Source organism: Typha angustifolia, chromosome 15, assembly GCF_048772165.1.
Source record: "Typha angustifolia cultivar Huaian chromosome 15, ASM4877216v1, whole genome shotgun sequence".
NCBI classification, from domain to species: Eukaryota; Viridiplantae; Streptophyta; class Magnoliopsida; order Poales; family Typhaceae; genus Typha; species Typha angustifolia.
In genome coordinates, this window is record NC_133253.1 from 8,088,026 (window position 1) to 8,115,581 (window position 27,556).

Sequence of the window (27,556 nt, forward strand, 5' to 3'; positions counted from 1 at the left end):
TGCCGACACTGACACGTGGCGGCAAAAATCAATAAATAGCTGACCTCAGCTCTTTGCACTCAAAAAAAAAAAAAAAAACTTTGATTTACTGTGACTATTAATTCACACCTCTCTCTCTCTCTCTCTGAAAAAGTACAAATATATATTTTGGCATGTCTCAACACTGTGTACGTAGGCTTGCACAATGATTAGTCAGCCAATCGTGTGCAGACTGTAAGACCCGCAGCTCACCAGCAAGGAGATCTCTTCCCATTTTCCTTCTAATAGAGAGATGGCTGCTGGTCTCAGGAATGCTGCAAGAATTAAGCATCTGCAAAATGTCAAAGACACCAAAGGTGTTGACTTAATCTTTCAAAGTAATTTAGATTTTGTTAAAAAGAAAACAGTAAAATGAAGAAAGTCAAGCAAAAACGATAAAAAGATTCAATGCCCAGGACACAATGTGAGAGGAATCACATCAAATTTGAGGAAGTCCCACCTCGATGGCAGCATCATGGCCCTGAATCATGTAGTTCAACTGGGAAAGCAAAATGCAGTGGGCACGAATCTCTCTATCCTTGTTCTTTAAAGGGCGTCTGGCTAGCCGACCATCATTTTCAGCAGCCTCACAAGTCATCTCTCTCAATTCTGTAGATAAATTACTAATATGATATTTATCAAATGACAAAGTTTCAACCCTTTGGCTAATGTTCCAGATGAAAATGAGCAGAAACACAGCCTGCACTACTCATATTTTGATTGCAGTGATAAACATATGAGGAATGATCATACCTTCAAGTGATGTGGCAGATAAAACCCGAGCAAACGCACGAAGAGCCTGTGGAATGCCTTTCCCTTTCCACCCACGAGATCTCACTTCTCTGATGTTAGTTTCGTAACAAGTAAGCAAATGCACAGAAGCCATCTACAGAGTATAGATCTTTGACCCAATGAAAAGTAACACAGTATCAGTAAATCGAGAAATCTCATTTTTGGTATGCAAAGGATGTGGAGAAGTGTTTAATTCTAGTCCACGGGCATCTCTTTATACTTTTAAGGAATTAGCTGAAATGTTAAAAAAAAATTACAAGAATCAGCTCTATGAAGTCAAGCGGTAGGATCCACATGCATGCACTCACTCCATGGAAATATGAGATGTATCCGAATAGATGCTATTATAGTTTTATGGGAATGTGAGCATGCAATCTTTTATTTCTTTACTCCCATGGAAGAACTTATCCAAATCCCCGCATCTTAATAATATGAAGAGACATCATGGAGGACAGTAACATGAGGGGCATCCATATCTCTGAAAAATTATCTCTTTCTACTTCAAGAATTTTGAATCTCTGAGATATGATATGATCTTAACAGACTTCTCATGGAGAAGCAACTTCACTAAATTTTCTGATAGACAGAAGTTTGTCATGGTAGTTTCATCTTCAGTTTACAGTGTCATATATCAGTTTGATAGGTATACAAGGATTTTAGTATTATATTTAGGATATAAGTAAATCCTTGCTGGTGCAAGTCTATTTACTCTAATTCAAATTCAAACAAGCTGTTTAATTGTGAGGTATATCACTACATTGCTACCTTCATTGTATCTTGAACAATTAATTTCTCTACTAGCCAAGAATCAATATGAACTAGGTTTTGCAGATCTTTGGGTTCACTATATAAATTGAACCTTCCATGAATGTATACTAATATATATATATATATATATATATATATATATATATATATATATATATACACGACTGGTCTGGTCATAGTTACTATAGCAAGACAATGGAAGTCCTAGAAAGAGAGCATGCACACAATTCGCATGGCTCTGCATTTGCCTACATTCACTGATCCACATGAGAGAGAGAGAGAGAGAGAGAGAGAGAGAGAGAGAGAGAGAGCCCTACTACAATTCCCAGAAAAGACAATACATCTGGTTTACGTCACAACAGATTTATATAACAAGGAAATCGTAATTTGACACATACTAGGATGTCAAACCTTGAGAATTAGAGCCACTCTCTCCAGCAAGAACACACAGGGAAGGCTCTTGTACAAATATATGGAAATCCAAATTAACGTGTAAGAGTTCATAGGAATTGCAACTGAGATTTTTCCTTTTCTTCTTTGAGAAAATGAATCTTACCCATAATCTTAATAGTAAGATTGTAAAATCAACTTTTAGTTCTGTCCTGATGAATTTTCTCATCAACCATCTCAAGATGCTTCATGTCAACAACTCACACAAAATGAGCACTACATCAGAAGGAAGGGCCTTGTCATTAGTATATAAGAACTGTTATCTTTTCTGCCTGAAACTATAAGAAATCCAAATCTAGAATTGGTTTGGAGAGAGGAGAAGAAAAGAGGTGAAATGTTTCATCATGTTGAAAGAGAGGGCTCAGCCCTATTTACACAGGTTCATAATAAAATAAGATAAATTTAAATGATAGAAATTCTAATAACTCTAATACCCCCTCAAACTCAAGGTGAATCATAAACCGAGAATTTGCTAACTAAATGCTCAAAGCGTGGAAGGGAAAGCGACTTTGTGAAGAAATCGGCAATCTGCTCCCTAGTGCTGAGGCGATGGAGCAAAATGGTGCCAGCTCGGTACTCCTGGTGAGTATAGTAAATGTCAACTTCAATGTGCTTCGTCCTCTCATGGAAGACAAGATTTTCAACTAACTTTTTGGCACTATAATTGTCGACATGAAGAAGGGTTGGAAGGTGTAAAGAAACACCCATATCACTTAGGAGACGACGAAGCCAAACAACCTCCTTAGCTGTCGCACACATGGCACGATACTCTGATTCAGTACTGGAGAGAGACACCATATTCTGCATCTTGCTACGCCAATCAGGGAGTCTCCTAAGAAAATGCAAAAGCCTATAGTAGACTTCCGATCAGATTTGTCACTAGCATAATCTGCATAAGAATAAGCTCGTAGAGCCAAGATGGAAGTCGGTGGCATAAAAAGAGAACAAGTGATGGTGCCACGTAGGTACCGAAGAATGCGTATAAGAGCAGCATAATGGGCAGATCGAGGTGTCTGTATGAACTGAGTGACAAGACCAACTGCATGAGAGATGTCAGGCCGAGTAATAGTCAGATATACGAGTGCCCCGACAAGCTGACGATATCTGATCGGATCTGGAAGAAGCTGACCATCATCGGGCTGAAGCTTTACATGAAGCTCAACTAGAGTAGCAGCAGGACGAGTATCAGTGATGGTGGCACGACTAAAAATGTCGGTAATATACTTCTGCTGAGATAGCAAAAGACCATGAGATGACTGGACAATTTCGATCCCCAAGAAATATCGAAGAGGACCGAGGTCCTTCATCTCAAACTGACGCTGAAGATGCTGCTGAAGGGAGCGGATACCAATTGAATCATCTCCGGTGATAATCATATCATCGACATATAGAAAAAGAATGACCCGACCCTGAGCAGGAGATCGCAAAAACATAGATGGCTCAGAGGAGCTCTCCCGAAATTCGTAGGCTGTGAGAACACTACGAAATCGATTAAACCAGGCACGAGGGGCCTGCTTAAGCCCATAGATAGCTCGTCGCAGACGACAAATGTAACCAGAAGGAAGAGGGAAACCAGGTGGAGGGTCCATATATACCTCCTCGTCAAGAAGACCATGAAGAAACGCATTCTTCACATCCATCTGATATAAAGGCCACTGACGACTAGAAGCAACGGCAAGAAGAGTGCGGATAGAAGTCATCCGGGCCACTGGAACAAAAGTCTCGTCATAGTCTATCCCGTATTCTTGAGTGAAGTCTTGAGCAACTAGACGAGCTTTGTACCTAGCAATGGATCCATCAGGCCGATACTTGACCTTGAAGATCCATTTGCAGCTGATAAGCACGATGTCTGGTGGGCAAGGGATAACATCCCAAGTATACATTTGCTGAAGTGCTTGAAGCTCATCTGCCATGGCCTGCTGACACTCTGGAACCTAGACGGCCTCACGATATGACCTGGGTTGAGGAATGGAGTGGATGGCTGCAAGAAAGGTGTGAAACTGGGGAGAGTATGTAGCAGAGGACATCATAAAACTATACCAATTAGGAGGGCGATGCTCACGCTCTGGATAACGACAAGTAGGTGCAGGAACCGTCACAGTAGATGATGGGACTGTCAGAGGAATACTACCAGTGGAGGGAGCCTCAATTATAGGACGGGGACAAGACCTGCGAGTGTAGAAGTATAGGAGGGTCGTCATGGGAAGAGGGTACTCCTCTGGAGGAGTTGGAATCTCAGTAAGAGAGCGATCTAGAGTGGCAGATGGAATTGATAGTAAAGGAGTGTTTATGGGTGGAGGAGCATTAGGTAAGTGGGGGGCTGATGGTGGAGCTAGGGCAGGAACATTCGAGGGGATGGAGAATAGGACAGGTGTAGGGAGATCCAGAAATGATAAGTCGGAAGGAGACAAATCATCGAAGGTGAAGAAGGGTATCTCTTCCAGAAAGGTGACATGGCGTGATATCCTAAGACGACGAGCATAAGTGTCATAACAATGATAGTCTTTATGCTCAGGACTGTATCCTAGAAAGACACATTTAGCTACCCGAGGGGACAACTTGTTACGTTCACCTAGAGGAAGAAGAACAAAACAGGTACACCCAAAAACACGAAAATGACCATGCGAGGGTGAAGTACCATAGAGACGATCATACGGAGTCACACCATCAAAGACAGATGATGGGGTTCAATTAATAAGATAGAGAGCAGTGAGAAGGGCTTCAGCCCAATACGAACGAGGGACAGAAACTTCAAAGAGGAAAGCACGAGTGGTCTCAAGGAGATGGCGATGCTTTTGTTCGGCAATTCCATTCTGAGCAAGGGTATAGGGACATGACTGCTGAGATAGGGTGCCGACAGAAGCATGAATAGAATGAAACTCAAATGAAAGATACTCACGAGCCCCATCAGATCGGAATATCTTAATAGATCGGCCAAACTGAGTACAAACCATAGAAGAGAAATCACGGTAAATCTGACATACCTCAGAACGCTGCCGTATAAGGTAAACCCAAGTGAAACGAGAGAAATCATCAATGAAGCAGACATAATAAAGAAAACCAAGACCCGAAGAGAGCGGAGCAGGACCCCAAATATCAGAGTGCACAAGATGAAAAGGAAAATCAGATATATTCTCACTAAGAGCAAAAGGAAGGGCCCGATGTTTTGCCAACCTGCAGCCAATACAAGGAGACAAACAGAAAAAACGACTACTGCCTAAGCACCCAGACCGGGACAAGGTCTTGAGACGCTGACTCGATACATGACCTAAACGCCGATGCCATAGATCTGAAGTAGAAAGAGGACTGACTGGACAAGCATTGGGATGAGGTTATGAAAGGTGAAGCTGATCCAGATAGTAAAGCCCATGAATTCGACTACCGATCCCAATCAAAAATCCAGGGTTTAGTCATACCAGAGGCAACAAAGGCAGAAGTGGAGGCGCCAGTGAAGCTGAAAGCTTCATGAATGAGCTGCTGGATCTGCTGAAGCTGCACACTACTGAAGATGGGATTAGTGGAGTAAAGAGATGGACTGGTGCTTGGACCAGTAGTCGAGGAAGATAAGTGATAACTCTTGTCCTTACTTGATCCACCTTTAGCAGAACGGGGAACAAGCTCAGGATGAAGTCTATAGCAACGAGCGGCAAGATGACCAGGACGACCACTATGAGTGCACATAGGTCGCGATGAGTGATGCTCTCGTCCGGACAAATGAGTGACACGAGCAGCAGCAGAAATGTTAGGTTGGACTGATATAGGGGCAGGTGTAGCACCAAACACACTCTCTATAGCGACAGAAGACTATGTAGGTGTAATTTGCTGAGAGGGCAAGGGACACTGCCTAAGCTCCTCAGCTTGTAGCTCAGCTATGGCACTGTCAAGACTGGAGAGAGTGGAGCGGTGCAACAAATGACGAGTGAGATCCCCAAATTCCAGACGAAGGGCAGACAGGAACTTCATCAAGTGATCCTCATCATGATGTCGCTGAGCAGCCACTGAGTCAGTAGAGCAAAAAGTAGGCTCTATTGACGTGAGCTCACGCCAAATGTCAATCATGCGAGCATTAAAATTCTGGATAGTGAGCTGACCTTGTCTAGCCTCGTGAGCATCGCGATGGAGTTGGAAGCGACACATCAGACTCGATTGCACGAATCGACGACTGAGATGGGTCCAGATGGCCTATGTAGAGGGCAAGATCTGGAGCTGAGGCTGAAACGATCGATCAACCTGTAGAATGAGGTAAGTGCAGACCTCTATGTCACGTAAGGCCCACTCATCATACTCTGGAGACGGAACCTCCGTCTGAACAGTCTTAAGTGTGTTAGACTCAAAAGAAGCCATAGAAGTAGTCTGGATGATAGTGCGAGGGGGAGCGCACCCCATAGAGATGCCGTCAATATGCCCGAGAACGTCGCCCGTGAAGGACGATCTCAATGGAAGAGGCTCATGTGATCCAGTCTCGTTGAGTGACAAGAAGAAATCCAACAAGTGATACACTCTCACGACTAACCAGCACATAAGATGCCATTGAAAAGGATGAAAACTGTCAAACACCTTGAGGTCAATTCACAATTTTCCCACTCAGGCCTTTCGTCGAACACTTGGAGTGCGAAAAAATTAATTTCAGTTTCGATCAAACAATTTCCTTATCTCCACTGTTTGGATGAAAAAAAAGGGAGCAAGTATGGCCTTCACTGTATGGCCTTCGCTGAGCTGGAGTGAATGAGAGGAGATGGTCGAACGAGGAGTCGTAACCCAGCCGTTGAAGGATGGCTTCACGACAGCTACAGCTGTTGGTTGAAGCCGAGCTCGAGGAGGATGACCAGTGAAGACCACCTTCTCTTTGATGGGAGAGCTCGAGCTACAAAATCAGACTTGCTGATGAAGGAAGGAGGCGGCTGAGAGAGCTCACCGACGGCAACAAAAAAATATAATTTTGGTCGAAACCGAGCTCGAGGAAGGCGACCAATGGCCTTCCAACAGTGACGCCCTTGATTAGAAGGAAGATGCGACGGGCAGCGACCTCAAATAGCGACGCCCTCGACTGAAGGAAGGAGGCGGCTGAGAGAGTTCATCGACGGCAGCGAAAGAAGAAAAAAAAAGTCGATCCCAAGCTCGAGGACGGCGACCGGTGAAGAAGGAGCTGCCCTCCAACAGTGACGCCCTCGACTAGGAGGGAGGCGCAACGATCAACGTCCTCTAGCAGCGACGCCCTAGACTGGAAGGTGCGACGGGCAACGACGGCAAGCAGCGACGATGGGCAGCGATGAAATGGAGTCTCCGGCGAGGGGAAAAAAAAACTTGATGCTCAATTGGAGTGGTGAAGTCCAAAGGCAGCTAAAACAAAAAAAACGTAGAGATCAGAGAGCTCTGATACCATGAAACAATAAGAAATCCAAATCTAGAATTGGTTTGGAGAGAGGAGAAGAAAAGAAGAAAAGAGGTGAAATGTTTCATCATGTTGAAAGAGAGGGCTCAACCCTATTTACACAGGTTCACAATAAAATAAGATAAATTTAAATGATAGAAATTCTAATAACTCTAATACTGCCCTAAGCAAATGTTAACCCTTTGGATTGGGTCTTCAGCATATTACATGCAAATAATCATAACATCATGAATGTGATTTATGCAAGAAGGCTAGATAAATTTGAAATTTGGTAGAAAGGGCTGATAATATAAAAAAATACCTACTTGATAATGAAAGAACTTCCTGTATTGTTAGTTTTGGAAGTCTGGCTGTTTGTGCTCTTTAGCAAACAATGCCTGTGTAAAAGCTCAAGCTTTGCTACATATAATGGATCTTCTGATGGTATGTCCATGATAAGTTGAACCTGAAAACAATAAGCCTTGTTTCTGTCAAATTTTGGAGGTCATGCAAGATATGAAGATTATGTAGAAGAATGATCATGATGGCTATACTGATGTAACCCATATTTATAACTACAGAAAAATACTATATGATCAAATTGAAAGTGAATGAGACATTGGTTGAACTTTAGCTACCATGGAAATTGCTATTAAGCTTAAGTTTCAAAGGACTCTAAACTTGCAAATATAATAACTTTAACATTTTTGTACTTTTATCCATGGATAGCTGTGTCGACGGCGTACCGGCATATGACACGAGGATGCCGCACGGCACCCCTCCTAATAGCATCACTGCTTATCATCGACCTCGTCACCGATCACCGATCGCCGCCCGTCGCTTCGTCAGGTGCCCTAGCCCGCCCGAGAGAGAAGAGAGATCAAGACAAAAAAGAGAGAGAGAGAGAGAGAGAGAGAGAGAGAGAGAGAGAGAGGGGTTAAAAACTTAAGTTGCAGGTTCGGATCCAGATCTACGGCGACGGCGACTACAAAGGCAAAGGTGAGTATCCCTTACCTCTTTCTCTCATTTTCTTACGGCACGTGCCGTGCCGGTGGTCGGCATGGTTCGTGCCTGTGGCACGACCATCGTTGCTTTTATCGAATGAATTGTGTAATTTTTTTCGTGGAAACTCAAGGGTAAAGTGGTTTTCTTAAAAAAATATATATAAGTTTGTCTGCCACATCATGGAAACTAACTCAAAGGTGTCAATAAACGAAGTAAGATGTATTACCTCAAATTACAAGAGACCAAACAGCAAGATAATTTCGATACCCAGTTGCTAGCAACACCTAAAGGGAATGTAAGTTCTGGAAAGCCAAGAATTTCATCCCAACTACTAGCAATTGCTTTATTTGTGGTTTCAAATAGTCTTGAAAATCTCATACAATTCAAGACATTCATTTATGTTAAGGCTTGATTTCTCAACCTTTTGATCTACTTTCAAACAGCGTGAGCTTTCGGTGAGATGGTCACCACAAAATGGTACAAGAGAAGGGTTTTCAGAGGTCTTGAGCTCAAGTCCTGTTCATACATTTATAACACCCTCAGTACTCTCATGTTCCATTTGGGTGGTTCGGAGGGGCCAAAAATTTTAAGTGTTACGGATAGATATATATTGTTAACCCACTTTCAACAACATCTTTTGGAGAAGGTCCACACATCCAAATCAACCTAACTTTAGGTTCTTTACCATGAATTACTAAACCAATAAAAGCCTTTAAGTCCTTTTGTGGCTTTATTGGAGTGCTTCTGGTTCCTTTAATGCCCCTAATAACACAAGAGATAAAGTATAGCTTAGCATTGATTTGATCATTGCTTTGCAGAACAGTACATTAGAAAGGCTGAAATCCATATCAGATTTTTAAAAAAAGGAAACGAAAGAGATTATATTAAGTGATTATCTGGGTACAAATGTCTCCACTAAAATCAGAGACCAAAACTTGAATAAGTTCAGAAGGAAATCCCCTATCTCAACCTGAAAACCATTAGGGTCTGGGGCTTTACCGGTCGGCATAGACTACAAGACTTTTCTAACCTTCTCAATGGTAAATTACCTGACGAATTCATCGCTGCTGGTGGGCCGTAAGATTGGGACAGAAGGCCAATGATCTGATCCCTGAGTAGCATCTATGTCCTGTAGCCAAAGCTCCTTGTAGAAGCCAACAAAAGCATCACAAATACAAGAGCACAATGAATATCGAATCATCATCCACAAATTTTTTCAATAAAATTCCGATTTTGCCTAATTTTAGTGGACAAGTGGAAGAATTTTGTATTGTCATCCCTTGATTGACCCATTTAATATGAGATTTGCTACGCCACTTAAGGTTAATTTGGTGTAAAATAGAAGTACATTTACGATTTAGAATACTAAGGCTATAACTATCAAACTAAGAAAGTAAACTCGCAATTTCCTTTTCATCTAACACCTTAATCTCTTTTTTAGCCTTTTCTAGATTAGACTCCAGACGTCCTAAGGAGGTTTTATTCCACTTAGAAATCAAGGATCTAACCTAGTTAAGCTTATATTTTAGGTGAAGAAGAGAGGATGAGGCACGGTTACTCTTCTTAGTCCATAAGTTCTCGATCAGATCACGGACTTCATCGTATTCAAACCAAAACCATTCAAAATGAAAAAGCAGATGACCAATTTTGTTAAACTGACCCAAAGTGCACAAAATTGGAGAATGATTTGAAGCCAAATGTAATAAGTGTTCCACGGAGATTTGAGAATGATTATTAAGCACAAAAATATTCATGAAAACTCTATCCAGTCTCACCTGAATATGACTAGCCTCATTTCTATTATTGCACTAGGTATGAGGAGAACTAGTGAAACCCACATTAAGAAAACCAGACTGCGAAATCATTTTTCGAAAAGCCAAAATTGAGAATGAAAGAGAGAATGGACAACCCCTGAGATTATTCTCGGGGTCTAGAGTACAATTAAAGTCATCAATCAGAATACAAAGCATGTTAAGGGAAAGATAACCTAATTCATGCCAAAGCCAATTTCAACCTAGCTATTTGTGATAGCATAAACCACAGAGAGTAAACAGAGAGCAATACTTTGGCCCAAGATGACATCATGCATAACCTAGGCCGAGGAGTCAACGATAGAGACCTTCAAAATGGTTGGACGCTAGCAGAGGAGGATCCCTCCCATGGCTTTTGTCCCGAGCACAGAGGCTCTGTCAAAATTGAAAAAAAAAAATTGGGGTTGAGAGAGGAGGGTGCACATGCTCTACACGTGCAGCCCCTCCCCTCTCCCTCTCCAGCACGCAACGAGGCGCTGATAAGGGGGGATTTCATCTAATCCAAATCGGATTGGATTTGATCCTCATCTAATCTATAAATTAAACCCTAATCTCTTCTCTCTCTCTGCTTAACGATCTCAGCCCTCTCCTGTTAGGTCCAAAAAAAAAAAAATTAGGTTGAGAGATGAGGGTGCACGTGCTCTGCACGTGCAGCCCCTCCCCTCTCCCTCTCCGGTACGCAGCGGAAAAGAAGGGATTTCATCTAATCCGAATCAGATTAGATTTAATCCTCTTCTAATCTATAAATTAAAAACCCTAATCTCTCTCTCTCTGCTTAATGATTAATAATCTCAGCCCTCTCCTCTCTCTTTTCTTCCTCCTTCACCGACGGAGTCACGCCGTGGAATCGGCTAGCCGGAGCATCGTCGGAGCCAGCGGAGACCACCACGCGACTCCCCCGTGGTGATTTTTAGTACGTGGGCTAGAGATTTGAGATTTTGGTTGTCTTGTCTAGACTCAGGTGAGTGGGTTCACTCACGTGTTTATTTTATTGTATTTCGTATTTTTGTCAGACCATGTAAAATTTTCTGTGTGCAAATTATTTATTTTATCCTCATGTGTAAAAATTAAATTGTTGCAATTTCTGTGTGCAAGTCTATTTATTTCATCCGTACGTGCGAAAATTTAATTGTTTTATTTTCTGTGTGCATTTAATTATTATATTCAGTGCATCACCATACTTCGTGCTAATATTGAGAATTTTGAAAAGAAAAATGAGACTAGTATTGATATGACTTAGAGAACAGTCCTGGTATAAATCGTCTGCGATTTTCCATGGTGACTCAAGTCTATCTGGAAGTCCAGGGGAAAGTCCTAAATTAGATCACTGCGGTGACTTTCTTAGATGACTCTGGCGGGGTTAGAGAACAGTCCTAGGAAAAAATTGAGAAAATTTCCTAGGTGACTCTAACTTCTCTCAAAGGTTAGAGGAAAAGACAGAGTGTGTTGATCACAGGGTGACACCCTCTGATGACCCTAACCGGATCAGCTATGAAGAAAAGTCCCGAGCGTCATCTCGAGGTAACTTCTAGTTGATGTGGATCCACAGGGTTTAGACCCATTGAGACATATGACAGTATAAATATCAAAAAGATGTTAATATGTTGAAAACGTGCAAGGTTACAAGTTGTGACATTTCTCTATTGTTATCATTGTTATTATGTAGAGAGCATACCTATTGCATATTATGATGGATATTGTTGCTTTTAGTTTAATTTATTCAGCATTAATATCTTTTAAAATTTATTTGGTCCGAGTGGATTCCACTCACTGAGCTATAGTTGTTGGCTCACGAGTTCTATTGTTTCTTTGTATTTGTTTATTTATTTCAGGTAATAGTCAGTGGGGCGACTGAGCGTGATGTACCCGGATTCCACCTCCACTTAGGATTCGCCTATTTACCTTTCCGCTCCTTTAAATTTTGTGCTTTAGATTAGAAGATTTTATTTTATTTTATTTTAGTTTAGAGACTCAAAAACATTAACATTGTTTTTATTTTAATTGCATTTAGTAATAAAATTTTAATAAAGCACATTCTCATTTTATTTATTTATCTTGTCATCGTATACGTAGAGAGTATTATTAAGGCTTCGTGCATTTCAAGCATATTGAGATGCATGGCCGGTCATGATTCCACTTTTGGGTCGTGACATCTCCTCTCTTTTCTTCCTCCTTTACCGACGGAGTCACGCCGTGGAATCAGCCTGCCGGAGCGTCGTCGGAGCCAGCGGAGACCACCACGTGACTCCTTCGTAAGCCTTCTCTCACCCATCAAAGTTAATTTAAGAATAATAGGGTTTAGTGAAAATATCTAATTTGGGGGTTCTTCAGCTTCATCGACAAATGTGTCCGGACGGCGGCTTCGAGTCGCAGCCGCTACCTCTGGAAGCACCTTGCCGTTGGCCTCGTGCCGTGGGCAGTCACCGTTGGAGCCCTCGTGGCTCCGGTTGCCGTCGATCATGGAATCGACCACCGTTCGCGGGTTCTCCTCCACCTCGCGAGGACGGCGGCACCGTATGGGTGTTGGGGAGCTGAGGGTGCGGCCGGCGAATCTTCGCCGCTGGCGTCTTCCTCTTCCTCTTTTTCTCTCTTTTCCTCTATTTTTCTCTCTCTTTCTCTTCGGCTTGGAGAAGACAGACTCGGGCAACCCGAGTCTGATCTCCTCCATTTTAGTGTTTGGATTTGGGTCGGGTTGGATCCGAATCCAAGGGACCCGACCCGAACCATTAATTTGGTGGGCTGCGGGTTAGCCCGAGCCCAATTCAATTAATTCGGCTAGGCCTCGGCCCAATCCGATTTAGTTGATTTCTTTTTGGATTGGGCCGGGCCAACAGCAGCCCAGCCCAATCCAAGGGTAATTTTAAATCTATTTTAGTTTTTTTTTGTTTTTAAATTTTAAAAATATTATTATTATTCAAATTAAAAAGTTAATTATTATTTATTATTTAAGGTGGTGATTTTTAGTACGTGAGGTAGAGATTTGAGATTTTAGTTGTCTTGCCTAGACAAGGTGAGTGGGTTCACTCACATGTTTATTTTATTGTATTTCGAATTTTTGTTAGACCATGTAAACTTTCTGTGTAATTTATTTATTTCACCCTTATGTGTAAAAATTAAATTGTTGCAATTTCTGTGTGCAAATCCATTATTTCATCCATACGTGCGAAAATTTAATTGTTTTATTTTTTGTGTACATTTAATTATTATATTTAATGCATCACCATACTTTGTGCAAATATTGAAATTTGTGAAAAGAAAAATGAGACTAATATTGATACGACTTAGATAACAGTCCCGGTATAAATCGTTTGTGATTTTCTGTGGTGACTCAAGTCTATCTAGAAGTCTAGGGGAAAGTCCTAAATTAGATCACTGCGGTGACTTTCTTAGGTGACTCTGGCGGGGTTAAGGAACAGTCCTAGGATGAATGAGAAAATTTTCTAGGTGACTCTAACTTCTCTCAACGGTTAGAGGAAAAGACAATGTGTTGATCACAGGGTGATACCCTCTGATGACCCTAACCGGATCAGCTATGAAGAAAAGTCCCGAGCGTCATCTCGAGGTGACTTCTAGTTGATGTGGATCCACAGGGTTTAAACCCATTGAAACATATGACAGTATAAATATCAAAAAGGATGTTAATATGTTGAAAACATGCAAGGTTACAAGTTGTGACATCTCTCTATTGTTATCATTGTTATTATTTAGAGAGCATGTCTATTGCATATTGTGATGGATATTGTTGCTTTTAGTTTAATTTATTCAGCATTAATATGAATTAAAATTTATTTGGTTTTCGAGTGGATTCCACTCACTGAGCTATAGTTGTTGGCTCATGGGTTCTATTTTTTTTTTTTTTATTTATTTCAGGTAATAGTTAGCGGAGCGGCTGAGCGAGATGTACCGGACTCCACCTCCACTTAGGATTCACCTATTTACCTTTCCGCTCTTTTAGATTTTATGCTTTAGATTAGAAGTTTTATTTATTTAGTTTAGAGACTCAAAAACATTAACATTGTTTTATTTTTATTGCAATTAGTTAATAAATTTAATAAAGCACATTCTCATTTAATTTATTTATTTTGCCATCGTACATGTAGAGAGTATTAATAAGGCTTCGTGCATCTCAAGCATATTGAGATGCATGGCCGGTCATGATTCCTATTTTGGGTCGTGACAGGCTCCTTCCTAGTTCAGATTAACTCTGTGAATAAAATTCAAAGTGTTAACCAAATCGATATGAGTTTCTAGGAGAGTAAATAAATCAGGAGAATAAGAGCTAAGCATTTTAAATAGGTGAACTTGGCCTTTCCTTTTAGAAAGGCCGCTGATGTTCCACGAGAGGATCTGCATTAAGTAACGATTGGAGAGAACTCCTCCTGGGCTACTAAAGAAGATAATGTTTCTTCGGTAGATGCCGTAGTAGCGGACTGGTCTCCTCCCTTCTTCTTTTTGTTGCTCCAAGGCTTTAGCAGGGAGGCTACTCGCACTAGTGATGAAAGGTTCTACATCTTCCTCTAACGAAAAGATGACATTGCAAAAGCCTTCGGGTCCAGATTAGGCTCATTAGGAACATCAATTGCGTCCCCAAGAGTTTGCTCTCCGGCAAGCTTAAGGGCCCGAGTGGCCAAGGCCACCATATCTTCGTGCTCAGGACCCTTATCGGGATCAAGCAGATGTGGAGGTAAGATGGAGAAACGTGGAGGAAAATGAAAACCCATATTAAGTCCATCTTGAGGGGATTCAAGACTAGGATTTACTATGGAGAAGAGGAGGCAATGAGGGTTGAAGGAAGAGAAGAGGTACAAAGGTCCGAGATAGGAAAGGAAGAGGGATAAGGGCAAGAGGTTACCGCAGGGCATTAGGGCAGGTGCCCCATCAATGACCATCAAATCCACTATCAGGTGGCATGTTGAAATGGCACCATTGATCAGATGGGCGGCTATGGATTTCGAAAGAGCGTTTCGGAGTCAGAATGACATTATCTTGGGAGTTAATGTTTTCCAACTACACCCCCTAATAAGGGCATGACGAATCATGTTGGACAGATAAAGCGGGTCAATCGAAACATCATGCAAAGAGCTAGTAGAGAACTGGGCTCGAGGCAACATGCACGTCTTGTCCCGAAGTCGATTGAGAGGCTCGAGACAGGACCGATTGGGCTTGCTTCCCGCCACGTGTCAAGAGATCAAGTGGCCTAGACACACGCTTGCTGATGCAAGCCCAGCTACTATCACCTCTCTCGATAAGCTTACCTGCAATAAAAATGTTGGGAACAGTCGTAATAGTGTTGGCGATTAAGTTTACCTTCTCTAACGGCGGAGGGCTAAAGATAGTAGGCTGAGCTCCACTATCGGATTTTCTCGAATTTGCCCCTCCCTCAATGCGTCCTCGACGCCTTTTCCTTTGAATGCAAATCCAAGGGCCAAACAGCTCTAGCTTCAACTTCGGCTGGACGGTGAGTTTGGGGTCATTGCTGGAGGCGACAACGCAGCCTCCACTTTATCAAGTCAGGAGCATCCGCCTAACTAGCATTCAACACTGAAACAACGTTCAGAGAAGCAAGGGATAAGGGACAAACTGATACACGATGGCCTATGCAGTCGCATTTGAAATACACCGTGGGTAGATTCTCATAGGCCACGGCTTGAGGGACTTGCTCTCCTAGAAGCCCAATAAGGGTAGACTGTTTCAACTGTTTCGTTAAATCAATCTAGATGCACACTCAACTTAGTTTGCAAATAACCTGCCAAAAGCTGCTAACAAAAATAGGGTCTCTATTAGAAACAATTGATCATGACACTTGATGCAAGTAGACAATTTCTATCAAAAACAACTGATAGTGGGGTGTACGGTGCGGTCCCTACATGTTCACCAATACTGCCCTAGGCATAATTGTAATGTGATGATCGTGGGCCCTTGATAGTGGAAGACATTGATCCAATAGCACCAGCCTAAATTCCTCCAGCAAACTTCAATCCTCTGGCTACATTTTGCAACGTCCGGACCGACATTTGAAGCACCTGGGCTAAATCTCATTGGATCGCGTGTAGCTGGCGTTGACTCGATCAGAGTCGCACCATCATCATCATCAGAAATGCCCGTGCTCCATGATTCATCAACTATTGCTCTAAGCCTGCACTCCTCATTCAAAGGTTTGTTCCTAGATCTCCTTGCTATCAATACTTCTTTTCCCTCGCTTCAAACTACATTGCTGAACTTCCGTAATCAAATGTCGTCAGCAGCAAACATAGTAGCAACTGCACTTCCAATACATCAGCCTTATAAACCCAAGGGATACATATTGACGAGGAAATGGTAACCTTGCAAGTGGATCTCTATGTGTAACAAATCTCTATGCACACCAGTCGATTATCATCAACAACCGGTACGAAAAATGAGGCAACAAACTCTATCTTATAATGAAGTTTCTGAATGATCAAATTGCGTACAAAGTTATGAGTGCTTCCACTATCAACTAGCACTAATACCCTTCTTCTTTCTAAAGAACCTACAATCTGTACCGCAGTGTCATGCACCCAAATAATGCACGGAAGGTAATCTCCAATGGTCCTGCCATGTACTATAGGGGTGCTTCTCATCACAGTTAAAGCACAATTGCACAGGCCCTTTTCCTTTCCATTTGAATTTCTTTCCAAAGCCCTCCTATAAAGCATCCCAACAACGTTGATTCCGGCCATCCAAATACTCACGAAACCTGTTTCTCATAGTTTTGATATTCACTAATGGTTCTCATCTTCTGTAGTTTCTTCAAGACTTCGTTAAAATTATCATAATCATACTCAAACAACCAAACTCGATGTTAACCCCTAAGTAAACTCTTGTCAATCTGCTAATGGGTTGACCTTTTTAAATCACTAAAACCATTGCAAGGCCTCCTCTTTCAAGTAGAACGACAAGTCTCACTCACCCGTTCCGCTGGCTGGATTCCTTGATAAGTGAAAACTTGCTCCTATTTGTATATTCATCCTAGGGGATCTTCCCCCGAAAACTTTGGAAAGTCCAGAAATGCGATGCACAACATCAGCGCCTTCACCTCATCGATGCTATTATTCTTTATCTGTATGGTTTTTTCGTGTTCCAACTGCATCCTTGCTTTTTTATGGAGAGTAACTTCCAACGCATCAATACAATCTTTGACACCATTGTAGCCTGTGTTTTCGACAGTCTCCACAAACTTGTGACAAGTTGAGTAACTTTTAGTCAACCGACCACAAAAGCTTTGATACCAGTTGATAGATTCTGATTTGACCAATCTATCAATTAATACCAAAACTGTTTAATGGACAAAAAAAAGGATGAAATTGGCAAATTGTAGCCCCCTGGCTAGTTCGATCAACTTAGAGAGAGAAGAGATAGAGGAAGGAAATATTTTATTGCTTGCCCCTAAAACAACACTCTTTTTATTGTAAATCATACTCAACCAAACGACTCAAAGAGACTTAATCCAAACTAACTGATTATAACAACTAAAGACTCATTCACTAAAGATAGACTCAATAGTAATGACAAATAGATTAATCAAATTTATCTTTCCTATACCTCCAACTCTCTAGCCATCCCTACGCCCACCACCAAACCTCGCATGCCGTCCGAAGCCGAACTACCTCCATTGGCTACATGGTGCCGCCCCCTCTGCTAGACTAATTGGAACAGGGTGATTAGACCTCCAATCCTATTAGACTCGTAATATCTCTATAGATATGGCAAAAGCGAAAGACCCCCTATTGTGAGGAGCTGACTACTGGCCTCACTCTAGCCTCACAAGGTGGACCAAAGTGGGTGTGAGCTGGAATTGCCATGCCTTATGCCTAGAGCAATAAGAGCGATAAGGAAATAACCTCAATGTCTTTACTTTCTGAAACAAAGAAAACTGAATTCTGGGTTTCCCTTACTTTCTTATAGTCATACAGTAAGCCAGGAATGAATTCTTTGATACAGAACCATAAGTTTGGTTATTATATTATTATAAATGAACCGGATTGTTTCTCTGAAATCCCATGAAGTTGCAAACTATATGGATTCAACCCATACCAAGTATATCTCAACCATGACATTGCTTGTATCTTCCGAGGGATAAGTTTCCACTGGCAAACAATGCACTATCCGCATTTAGCTTTTGTAAGCATGTATTCAGAAAGAACAATGGGTAGCTACAGATCTTGTGTTATTTCTTTACCTTAATCTATATCACAAAAAATAATCAATTATGATGCATAAGAACCACATCAAATATAGATCTTAATGCAGACTAAAATTGAAGTTTATCTTACTAACCATGGTGCATATGGCTGAAAATCTGAGAATTTACCTGATCGTGAATGTTATGTGGAAGAGTAAAACCAAAGTCCAGCAGGAGTGTTGCATTAGAGAATTTCCCGTATCTAATCATTACCTGGAAATGCAATCATGATTTAGCATCATTTTCTTCCCTTCGCATAAAATTCTAGTACAGATTGACAAATATATTTACATATGCTGATATATGTACAGGGGAATGGCTTGATAGTTCAAGAGATAATTTATATGGTCGGACAACTAAATCGATAATCCATTGTTCATTGTTATCTAGCATCTAAAAGACCAATTGGCAAAGTTTTGAAATGCTAAAAGGACACCATATTCATGCAACTAGTAATAATTAAATGAACAGTTTCTAAATGAGAGAACAAGGACATCTCTTGTTTTATAGGTTTGACCTACAAAAAATGCTTAAATTGTTATAGTTTTAACCTAGCGCGCATTGGCATGCTTTTGACATATTTTTAATAAAAATATTAATATATTTAAAGATGTTTTTAGGTCTTCGGCAATCGGGACACAATATTTGGTTTTTGGTTTAAATATTAAGTACTAAAAAGCCTATAATAGTCTTTTATCTTTAGATTATTTTTGTAAATGACCTATTTCATTAAAATTATAGCAATAATAAAAAAGAAACATTACTTTATGCATAATACAATTGAATTTACTTATTAAAACTAATATTAATAATTAAACACTTCATAATATAATTGAAATAGAAAAAAGTGAAAAAATAAATAGGCTCCATATAACATATCATGTTTGTCACATAACAAGAAAAGACCCCATAAAATATTTTAGATTTGTCACTCTAATAGATCTGCTTCAGATCAATAAAATCCATTTTGAACCTGATGCAATCCATGCCGGTCGGCACGAGTCGGTGCCAGGTGTCGTGCCGACCAACATGACCAATATTGCAATGGATTCTGAAATGCAAGTCAAGAATATCTTCAGTATCTCTAACTCCGATCACAACATTTTATGCATAATACACATAAAGACTACCTAATGCATAATCCATTGAGCATCAGTATTTTAGATGTTACTTGGGAACAGTGAAGTGTGACACCCTTTTTGCCTAATCACTCCCGAAGGGAGAACACAATGAATGCATCTTATCATGTGTTGGTTGCGGCAGCTTTTGTTGAGTAATTGTACTAACAACCAGACAAAGAAAGAAATTATCCAGCAGAACAAGACAAGAATTAAAGAATAATTTTGTACTCATACACTCAAATTGTCCTTACAAGAAAGTTCTCGCCTCTCAAAATCAAGGTAAACAAGAATTATGATTGATACAGTCAAGCATTACTTCACCTCTTCATCAACAGCATAGTTACGGTCAGCAATTACCTGTAGAACAGCAAGCAAATGCACCAAGCAGAAAATAATTATCCAAGTTTAAGATGACAGAAATCAAAAATTCAGACATATAATTACTTGATATTGATGAGATAATTATAGCATGACAGACATAACTCCGATACTCTTACGTATGCTACAAATCAGTGCAGGCCACCAAGGATCAAAACAAACAAAACATGTATTGATTCAGAACCTACACAGTATAGATTGCTCCTATGCCCTGAAGACATGTCAAAATCAAGAAAATGTTCATCATAGCATGACATTGCACCTTACAATCAACGTGGTGATTCCTTCCAAAGCATTTTCGTCTAGCTAGAAAAAGATACTAACAAACCTTCTCATCAGACTTAATAACCATATATAATTATACATAAATATAAAACTGGAAGTGCCAGTAGACCTGGAAACTGGGATCTTAAGTTTAAAAATCAGAGGCTAATAGTCTCATTGTTCAGCTAATAAATAAAAAACCCCTGAAGCCACCTGGAAGACTGAACAATGCTTTCTCTCTTTATCAGATATAACTTATCTGAATTCTAGACCTACAGGTGTTACTGACATACATAAAGAGCACAAGTACATAATTTTATATCACAAATCATATGCACAAGACTTACACTTTGGTAACTTTACCAAATTTTGCATTTGAACTCTTCTCCTAAAACACAAACTCTTGATCGCGTCTCACATTTTTATCTCATCACACCTTTATCTGTCATGAATCAGGCATGATTGACCAAATCTTTGTATTAATATGTATTGAACAATAGCTTCAGTTTCGGTGTTCTGATTGCAAATTCAAATGTTGAAATCAATTGCTTTCTCAATTTGAAGGAAGCACATGATCTTCTTGCCAAAGTTTGAAATATATTTCCAAATAGTTTATTAGGTGCATGATCCTAAAATAAGATAATAGTACAAATGAAATTTGCCATAGTTCAAACACAAAACTATACAATTTCAATAGAAATGAAAGAATTACCTCTGAAATTTCTTTACTGTCATCACTTAGTAATACTGAATCTGACATACCGTCATGATTAAGGAAATCTGCAAATGGGATCTAAAACTGACTTTTCAGGTTCAGTGTGTGAAAACTAATACATAAATACTAACAACGGGAAAAATGAACAAGATGATGGAATAAGCACTACAATAACGATCATACCAATGATACACCTTTTGAGGTTCTCCAGGCTCTAGATGAAACTGCATGATTGCATCAAAAGATTAGCTTAATGTGTAGCACAAAAACAAGTCAAACTTATATTCATCACAAAAATGTTGCGGGGCATATATTTGATTAGTAAAGTGAAAAGACTAAAACCCATTAGGGGTGTCAAGATAAACAAGTGGCTCGAGCTCGGCTCAGTTTGTCTCGAGCTAAGCCAAGACAAAGCCTTCTTTTAAGGCTCGATTTGAATTTTGACCTGAGCCTGAGCTAGAACCAAATCACTTAGGAGCCTAAGCGATTTGATCCAATTATATATAATATTTATTATATATAATTTGATCCAATTATATATTTCCAAATGCTCGGCTTAAATATAATATTTATTAATATTATATATATATTATATATAAATATATTTATAACCATTTGATCTTTGATCCAATGGCTACTATCATCCTATCTCTATCTAACCCTATACATAAATTTTTTAAAAAAAACTTCTAACAAACTCAACGCCCAATCTCCTCATCATTTCCTCTTCCTCCTCCATCGACCGACTCATCTAGCCTCCTCCTCCATCGGCATCGGCCTCATCTTCCATCATCGTCGGCTCCAACGTCGACCTCCTCATCTTCCTCTTTTGGCGCCTCTTCGTCCTCTTCCTCCTTCACCTCCTCATCCGGCCTCCTCGTCCTCTATCAACAAGTCACCGCCCCTTCTCCTCTCCGTCGGCCTCCTCCTCCTCCGACCTTGGCAAGCCCGTCACCCCACCGTCTCCTCCTCCTCCTTCACCTCCTCATCCTCCATCAACAAACCGCTGCCACTTTCTCCTTTCCGTCGGCCTCCTCCTCCTTCGACCTCCGCAAGTCGCCGCCTTATCCTCCTCCTTCGGCAAGCTGTCACCCCGTTGTCTCCTCTGCCTCCTCCTCCTCCTCTAATAAATCTCAGCCTCGGCTTGGACTCGGGTCGGGCTCGATCTAGCTCGGCTCAAGTTGAGTTGAGCCGAGCATGCCTAAAATAGTGTATTGAAATGCGGAAAAGGCGATCGCCATGGCGGCCGCCATAGCGGGACAGCGCACCAGCCACCCTGCCATTCCGCCTAGCGCTCGTAGAAGGCTGTCTGCCTCCTTGGCAGGCCACTTGAGCACCAAAAGGCGCTAAGCGGGCCGCGCAGTCCGATAAGGCGGGCTGGCAGTTTGGCCCGCCAACCCGCTTTATCGAGTTTTTCTATAGCGGATTGGATTATCCAGTATCCACTAAAAAAACTAACCCATTAACCATTAATATAAAATGCTCTCTCCGCTACTTGCTGCGCCCTCTCTCTCTCACTAAATCCCTAAATCTGTAATCCCTTTCTTGCTTCACCCTCTCTCTCGCTGCGCCTACTCTCTCTGGCTTGCGGCAATATCCTCTCGGCTCTCTCTTCCACAACCGATTACAGAGTTATGGGCCTCTCTCACTCTCTCACAACCTCACTCTCTTTCACTCTCTCCCTCTCTCTCTCACTCCTCTCACAATCTCACTCTGTCTCACACTGAAGGGTTCTTAAATTTTTTTTTTTATTTTCAATTCTATCTTAAGTAGTTAAATCTTAATTAGTTAATCTGTTAATGACTTAGTGATTATCTTATAATAATCATAATATGTTCGTTAATTAGTTAATCACTTAATCTTTTAATGATTGTTAATTACTTAATTCAGAAATTAATTTAGTAATTATCTGATAATATGTTTTTCAGTTTTTCTCTATTTCTTATTACTTAATTCCTCTAGTTAATTTAGAAATTAATTGAAATAGTTATCTACTATTCTGCTAATTTGTTGAATACTTGAATGTTAATTACTTGTATTATATATATTTATTTATTATTTTTTTAATTAAAAAATCTAGACAGTCTTGTCGCGCCTTCCGCCTAGGAACTAGATGGTGGGGTGACCGCCCACCACCCACGGCCGCCTTTCAAAACATTGGCCTAAACACCTTTAGAGGGCTCAAAGTTAATTTCGAGCTGAGCCTGAGCTAAAGTCGGCTCGCTCAGGCTCGGCCTGTTTACACTCATAAAACCCATTTATTTGAGGTATTAAAAAGAATAAAATGAAGAGAATAGATTTACTAAAATTTTGCTTAGAATAACAACAGAAATCAGAGTAAATTTTAAAGAAAATTTGACCAAATTTACTATATGTTCTTATATGTTTAGACGAATAAATTATCTTAATATTCTGATTCTGAAGAAAGTTTAATCAACTTTACTATATGTTCTTATATGTTTGGATCAACTCAACATTCTAATACTTTACTCCAACCCAATAATACATGATATGCTAAGGAAGTTTCGGAAGCCTCATATCCAATAAATAATCCCAAGAAAATAAAAACCCAGAAAAAATTATATCATATTCCATATATGCAGTAAATGACTTCAAGTGGCCCAAGTGTGACTAATATAGAGAAAATAGCAGAAACATACAAGAAAGAGAACAGAGAAATGAGAGGAACAAATTGAGATCGGCAATTCTGCATATCCAGTCTAAAACTTCTTTCCACTAGAGGCAAAGTCGGTGTGTTGTTCTGTGATACTGATAATTTCTCCTAAACTAAATCAATCTCATCATTACAACAAAGAGAAAAGTTTATTTTTATGAGAAATAAATATGAAATTCTTTTACACTATAACAAGTTACATTAATTTACAGAAAGATGCCACTAACATTTCAGAATATGTGTCTCTGTTTGCCTACACTCTCATAAAAAGTATGAGTCTTCTGAAAACTACAGTGCGTCCATATCTCACATTAGCAAAAGTGCCACAATATCAATTGTTTGTAATGTCAAATTTTGACAATCCAAGAACTAGATGTAGAAAATGGTTAAACAAGTGTCAAGCATCATGGACTTGTGGAGACACTAGGCAATAGTAGAATTCCTCAAGAGGTTCACTTGAAACATACCCAAAGCATACGCATGCATGAAGTTTTCCAATTGAGTATCACCAAACATTTGGGGGAACTGATCCAGAACCTGAAAGAAAATGGTTAATATGGTGAATATAATATACAGAAAATTAACAGGAAATAATAATAATTTTCCATATCTGGAAACAAAAATAAAATCCCAATAAGATGTACTTCAGTATTCTTAATGATTTGCTGATAAGGTAAATTCATTTGATCCCATTTAAATAGTTACAAGTTGTATGAACCTAGATAATATCTATCTGAATATGCATTTGGAAAAGGGGGATAATAGAATAAAGGAAAAGAAAAGAAAACATATATTCTTATTTTAAATGCAATTTTTTAACCAAAATGGAGACACAGATCTAAAAAATGTAAACTGAAGAATAATTACGAAGGCAATCTACAGCTTATCTCCATACAAGTCCTGATATGATTCATGATGAACAACTGCAAACCTTACACGAAGGACATCTTTTTGCTGAAAAGTCAACTTACGAAGATAGGATTCTTAACATCCTAAACTTCTTGTTCGCAAAGTATCATGCTCATATCTCCTAAACCATATTTTACCATTAATCTCTACACATCTCTTCATAAAATGTTCAATAAAGGGCCAAAAAGACCAACTTGTAAGATTGCATAAATATTATAAATGGCAAAGCCCTCAAGATGTATAACAAACTGGTTGAATTGCAGAGTATTCCTTCTCGATATGCTCTTTCTGCTCAAGGGTTTCCTTGTAAACTGGACTTTGATGGATCATACACAGTTCATCTTTACTCCAGAATATCTGTAACAAATTAAGGAGCGTCACACCCAACAATGACAACATAGCAATTCAATTGAAAATTTTGGAGTATCAAAAATAAGATAAGTATGAAGCAACGGTAGAAAGAATGCCAAAAGGCGCGAACATAAAGGCATTACTTTCATGATACAAAAATGAACTGCTGTACGGAAATTGACATAGGGATCAATACCTAGTGATTTGTCAATTGCCCTTCATTTGATAGTATTTACTTAAGTCAGTTGGCTTATACACGAGGGGGTTGAATAAAATTAGACATTGAATCAAGCACTACATCAAGAAGTTGAAGAGAATTGGTCTTAGGAAAAAATTCCTCTTTTCATCCCTTTGCTCTCACATTGATGCTCCTTCCTTATTTATTGATTTGTTAATTACTTTCTTTTTCTTACCTCTGCCAATATAATCTTTATCCCTGCTTCTGTTGTCCTCTATTTCCTTTTTTCTCGTTCTTTTGGATAAGCCCCAACTCTGTTACAAATACTTCTCTTCCCTATCTTCACTCTTTCTTACACTGCCAATTCAAAAGGTGAGATCTAAACCTAAATCAAAATATCACATTGGTAGAGACCTTTTTGCAGTTATTTACAGCTGTCCTGTTTTTCCTCAGTAAACTAAACAATAACAAGACTATGTTTGACCTATTCTTTAATCTATTTGTTAATTTCAGGAGGTTTCCCCAATAATTTCCAGATACACTTCAGATGCAACTGGAATTTAAATTTTGTTCTGAGATGTATCTTTTTTGACGTTTTAACAAATCCATATTGTAATTGAATGAAATGGTAAGATCAAATTAAAGCTGGCAGGAGAGAGTATCAATAGAGGAAATAGAAAGAAAAGTAATGTTGACAAGTCATAAAGTGATAAAAAGACAGTTCACCATCCTATCAGGTTCTTTGACAAAATTGTTTTTCTTCAATCCTCATAAAACCATCAATAAGAATAATGAAATGGACACAACATAATAGTGGGTCATACTCTAGCCAAAATAAGTGTGATACGATGGACATGAAAATAATATATATTTCACTTCCTGCTGTAAAACAACTTCTTCTGTTTCATTGAATATGTTTACCGTGTTATGCATCTCATCCATATGAGGGAGACTATTAATATATGGCGCCCATTCAGATTCCTGTGGAGGTAGAAAAAGATAAATAAGTTACTTGATTGCTATTGTACATTTGTACTCCAACGGAACTGAAAATTATACTTGCAGATGAAGCAATATGTACCGCTCCCAATTTCTGCTCTGCCATAAGTACCAAGGCAAGCTGCGATACATTGTCTATGCCATGAAGAAGTAACTGTGAAATTTCCAGAGGAAGCATGTCCAGGGTAATTTGCTGCGGTATTCACAAGAAAGGAAGTCATAGATAATGCTCCTATGCTGCCTTGGGCATACTTTAAGATAGAAAAAGTCATTCAGAAACATACAGCACTGTATGGAACCTTCAATACACAGTCTCCAGCTTGTATAGATCTTGATGCATACAATGATCTGCGCTGGGACCAAAAAAAAAGGTCACATGAAGGTTGCAGATTTGTCACACTACCTCCCTCATTTTTTGTGTATCAGGCTGTCATATTGTATCCCTTATTGCAATTCGGGGAAGTTAATGAAAAGTTCTTGCATACGGGATCTTACTCTGAGAAAAAAATGTAAGGGCTTGCAGCTCGTGACACTCAGATGAATAAGGAAGATAGCTTGATGCTGCAACTTGGATTGGATGCAAGGAATGAACTTATGCTCTAATAATAAAGTAGCAAAATAGAAGTCTGTTACAATTTTATTCTCAGAACGTCTCTATATATGTGGAGGTAAAATTTAATTTATCAGAAGGTAGGGAGTTTTAGTTAAACTATTTATATAATTTTTTTTAATTATTAATAAGCAGTGTTAGATCAAATCATTGCTGTTTTATGGCACATTACAATTTTCTAGTGTAAGAGAATAAATCTATTTGACGGAGGAACTAGAATGTTCAACAACATTTAACAAATTTTGACGTTTTAAAGCTATATATCCGATCTCGTCAACACAAAAAAAAGTACGCACGATAAGATTAAAGTACAACAACATGATTACAACGATACGAACTTGCCAAAGATGGAATTTCCAAGAAATAGCACCGAGGAAATCTCACTGCCTGCTTTCTGCTGCAGCCATGGCAAGAATTCGCCGCATTCATTGTTCAATCGGCAAGCCTGAGAAACGAAAGGCAAAGAAGGATGACACACGTTTCAGCTAAGTGCGGCTAAATGCGATTAAATTGGGCAAATTTAGGAGAAGAAATCAAGATCGAGGAAGGAGAAGGGAGGAAAATAATGGACCTTTGCAGAGGTAGCGGAAGAGGAAAGATTGCGGCGGAGGTGAGAAGGATTGCGTGAGAAGAGGAGGGAAAGCGAAGACGAAAAACGAGCGATTCGAGCTCCGAACCGCATCTCGCCTTCGTCTCTCTTGTTTGGTCTCGCACTCCTGTTACTCCACTGGCTGCGAATGAGAAGCGCAGGCAGAAGCTTAACGGGTTTAGAGAATCCGACAACGTAATCCGACCCAGTAATAATTCGACCGTTGGTTCTTGATAGGCATGAACTTTTTGGCATCTATATTTGTAAAAATCCTCCTTGTTGTTCTTATTCTAGTTTAAGAACTACTAATATTAATTATTTTAATTAAAAGTAACAGTGATACCATTAAT

At 39.8% G+C, this 27,556-nt stretch overlaps 1 protein-coding gene across 4 annotated transcripts; it reads right to left on the bottom strand.

Moving 5' to 3' along the window:
* Positions 1 to 44: 44 nt before the first annotated feature.
* LOC140777488 (fructose-bisphosphate aldolase-lysine N-methyltransferase, chloroplastic) lies at positions 45 to 27,324 on the bottom strand. 4 transcript variants are annotated; one of them, XM_073121633.1, is made up of 16 exons: positions 27,189 to 27,324; positions 26,956 to 27,062; positions 26,503 to 26,606; positions 26,292 to 26,360; positions 26,090 to 26,200; positions 25,930 to 25,989; positions 24,729 to 24,836; positions 24,038 to 24,107; positions 21,080 to 21,120; positions 20,894 to 20,974; positions 19,861 to 19,896; positions 18,548 to 18,631; positions 7,726 to 7,865; positions 772 to 860; positions 479 to 627; positions 45 to 310 (listed from the first exon to the last, which is right to left on the bottom strand). In XM_073121633.1, the coding sequence occupies exons 2-16, from the start codon at positions 27,044 to 27,046 to the stop codon at positions 158 to 160; spliced, it is 1,386 nt and encodes a 461-aa protein (XP_072977734.1). In that variant the 5' UTR covers positions 27,047 to 27,062; positions 27,189 to 27,324; the 3' UTR covers positions 45 to 157. The 4 variants fall into 4 exon arrangements, with proteins under 4 accessions (XP_072977734.1, XP_072977733.1, XP_072977735.1 ...); XM_073121632.1 differs by lacking the exon at positions 26,503 to 26,606 and having other exon boundaries at positions 46 to 310; positions 26,292 to 26,355; XM_073121634.1 differs by lacking the exon at positions 26,503 to 26,606 and having other exon boundaries at positions 155 to 293; positions 26,292 to 26,355.
* Positions 27,325 to 27,556: the final 232 nt, after the last annotated feature.

Coding starts and splice junctions, on each gene's coding strand:
- LOC140777488 (XM_073121632.1), bottom strand. CDS start 27,299: ATGCGGTTCGGAGCTCGAATCGCTCGTTTTTCGTCTTCGCTTTCCCTC. Junction 7,866..18,547: donor CACATAACATTCACGATCAG/GTAAATTCTCAG, acceptor TATTGTTTTCAG/GTTCAACTTATCATGGACAT. Junction 628..771: donor ATCTGCCACATCACTTGAAG/GTATGATCATTC, acceptor ATTTATCTACAG/AATTGAGAGAGATGACTTGT.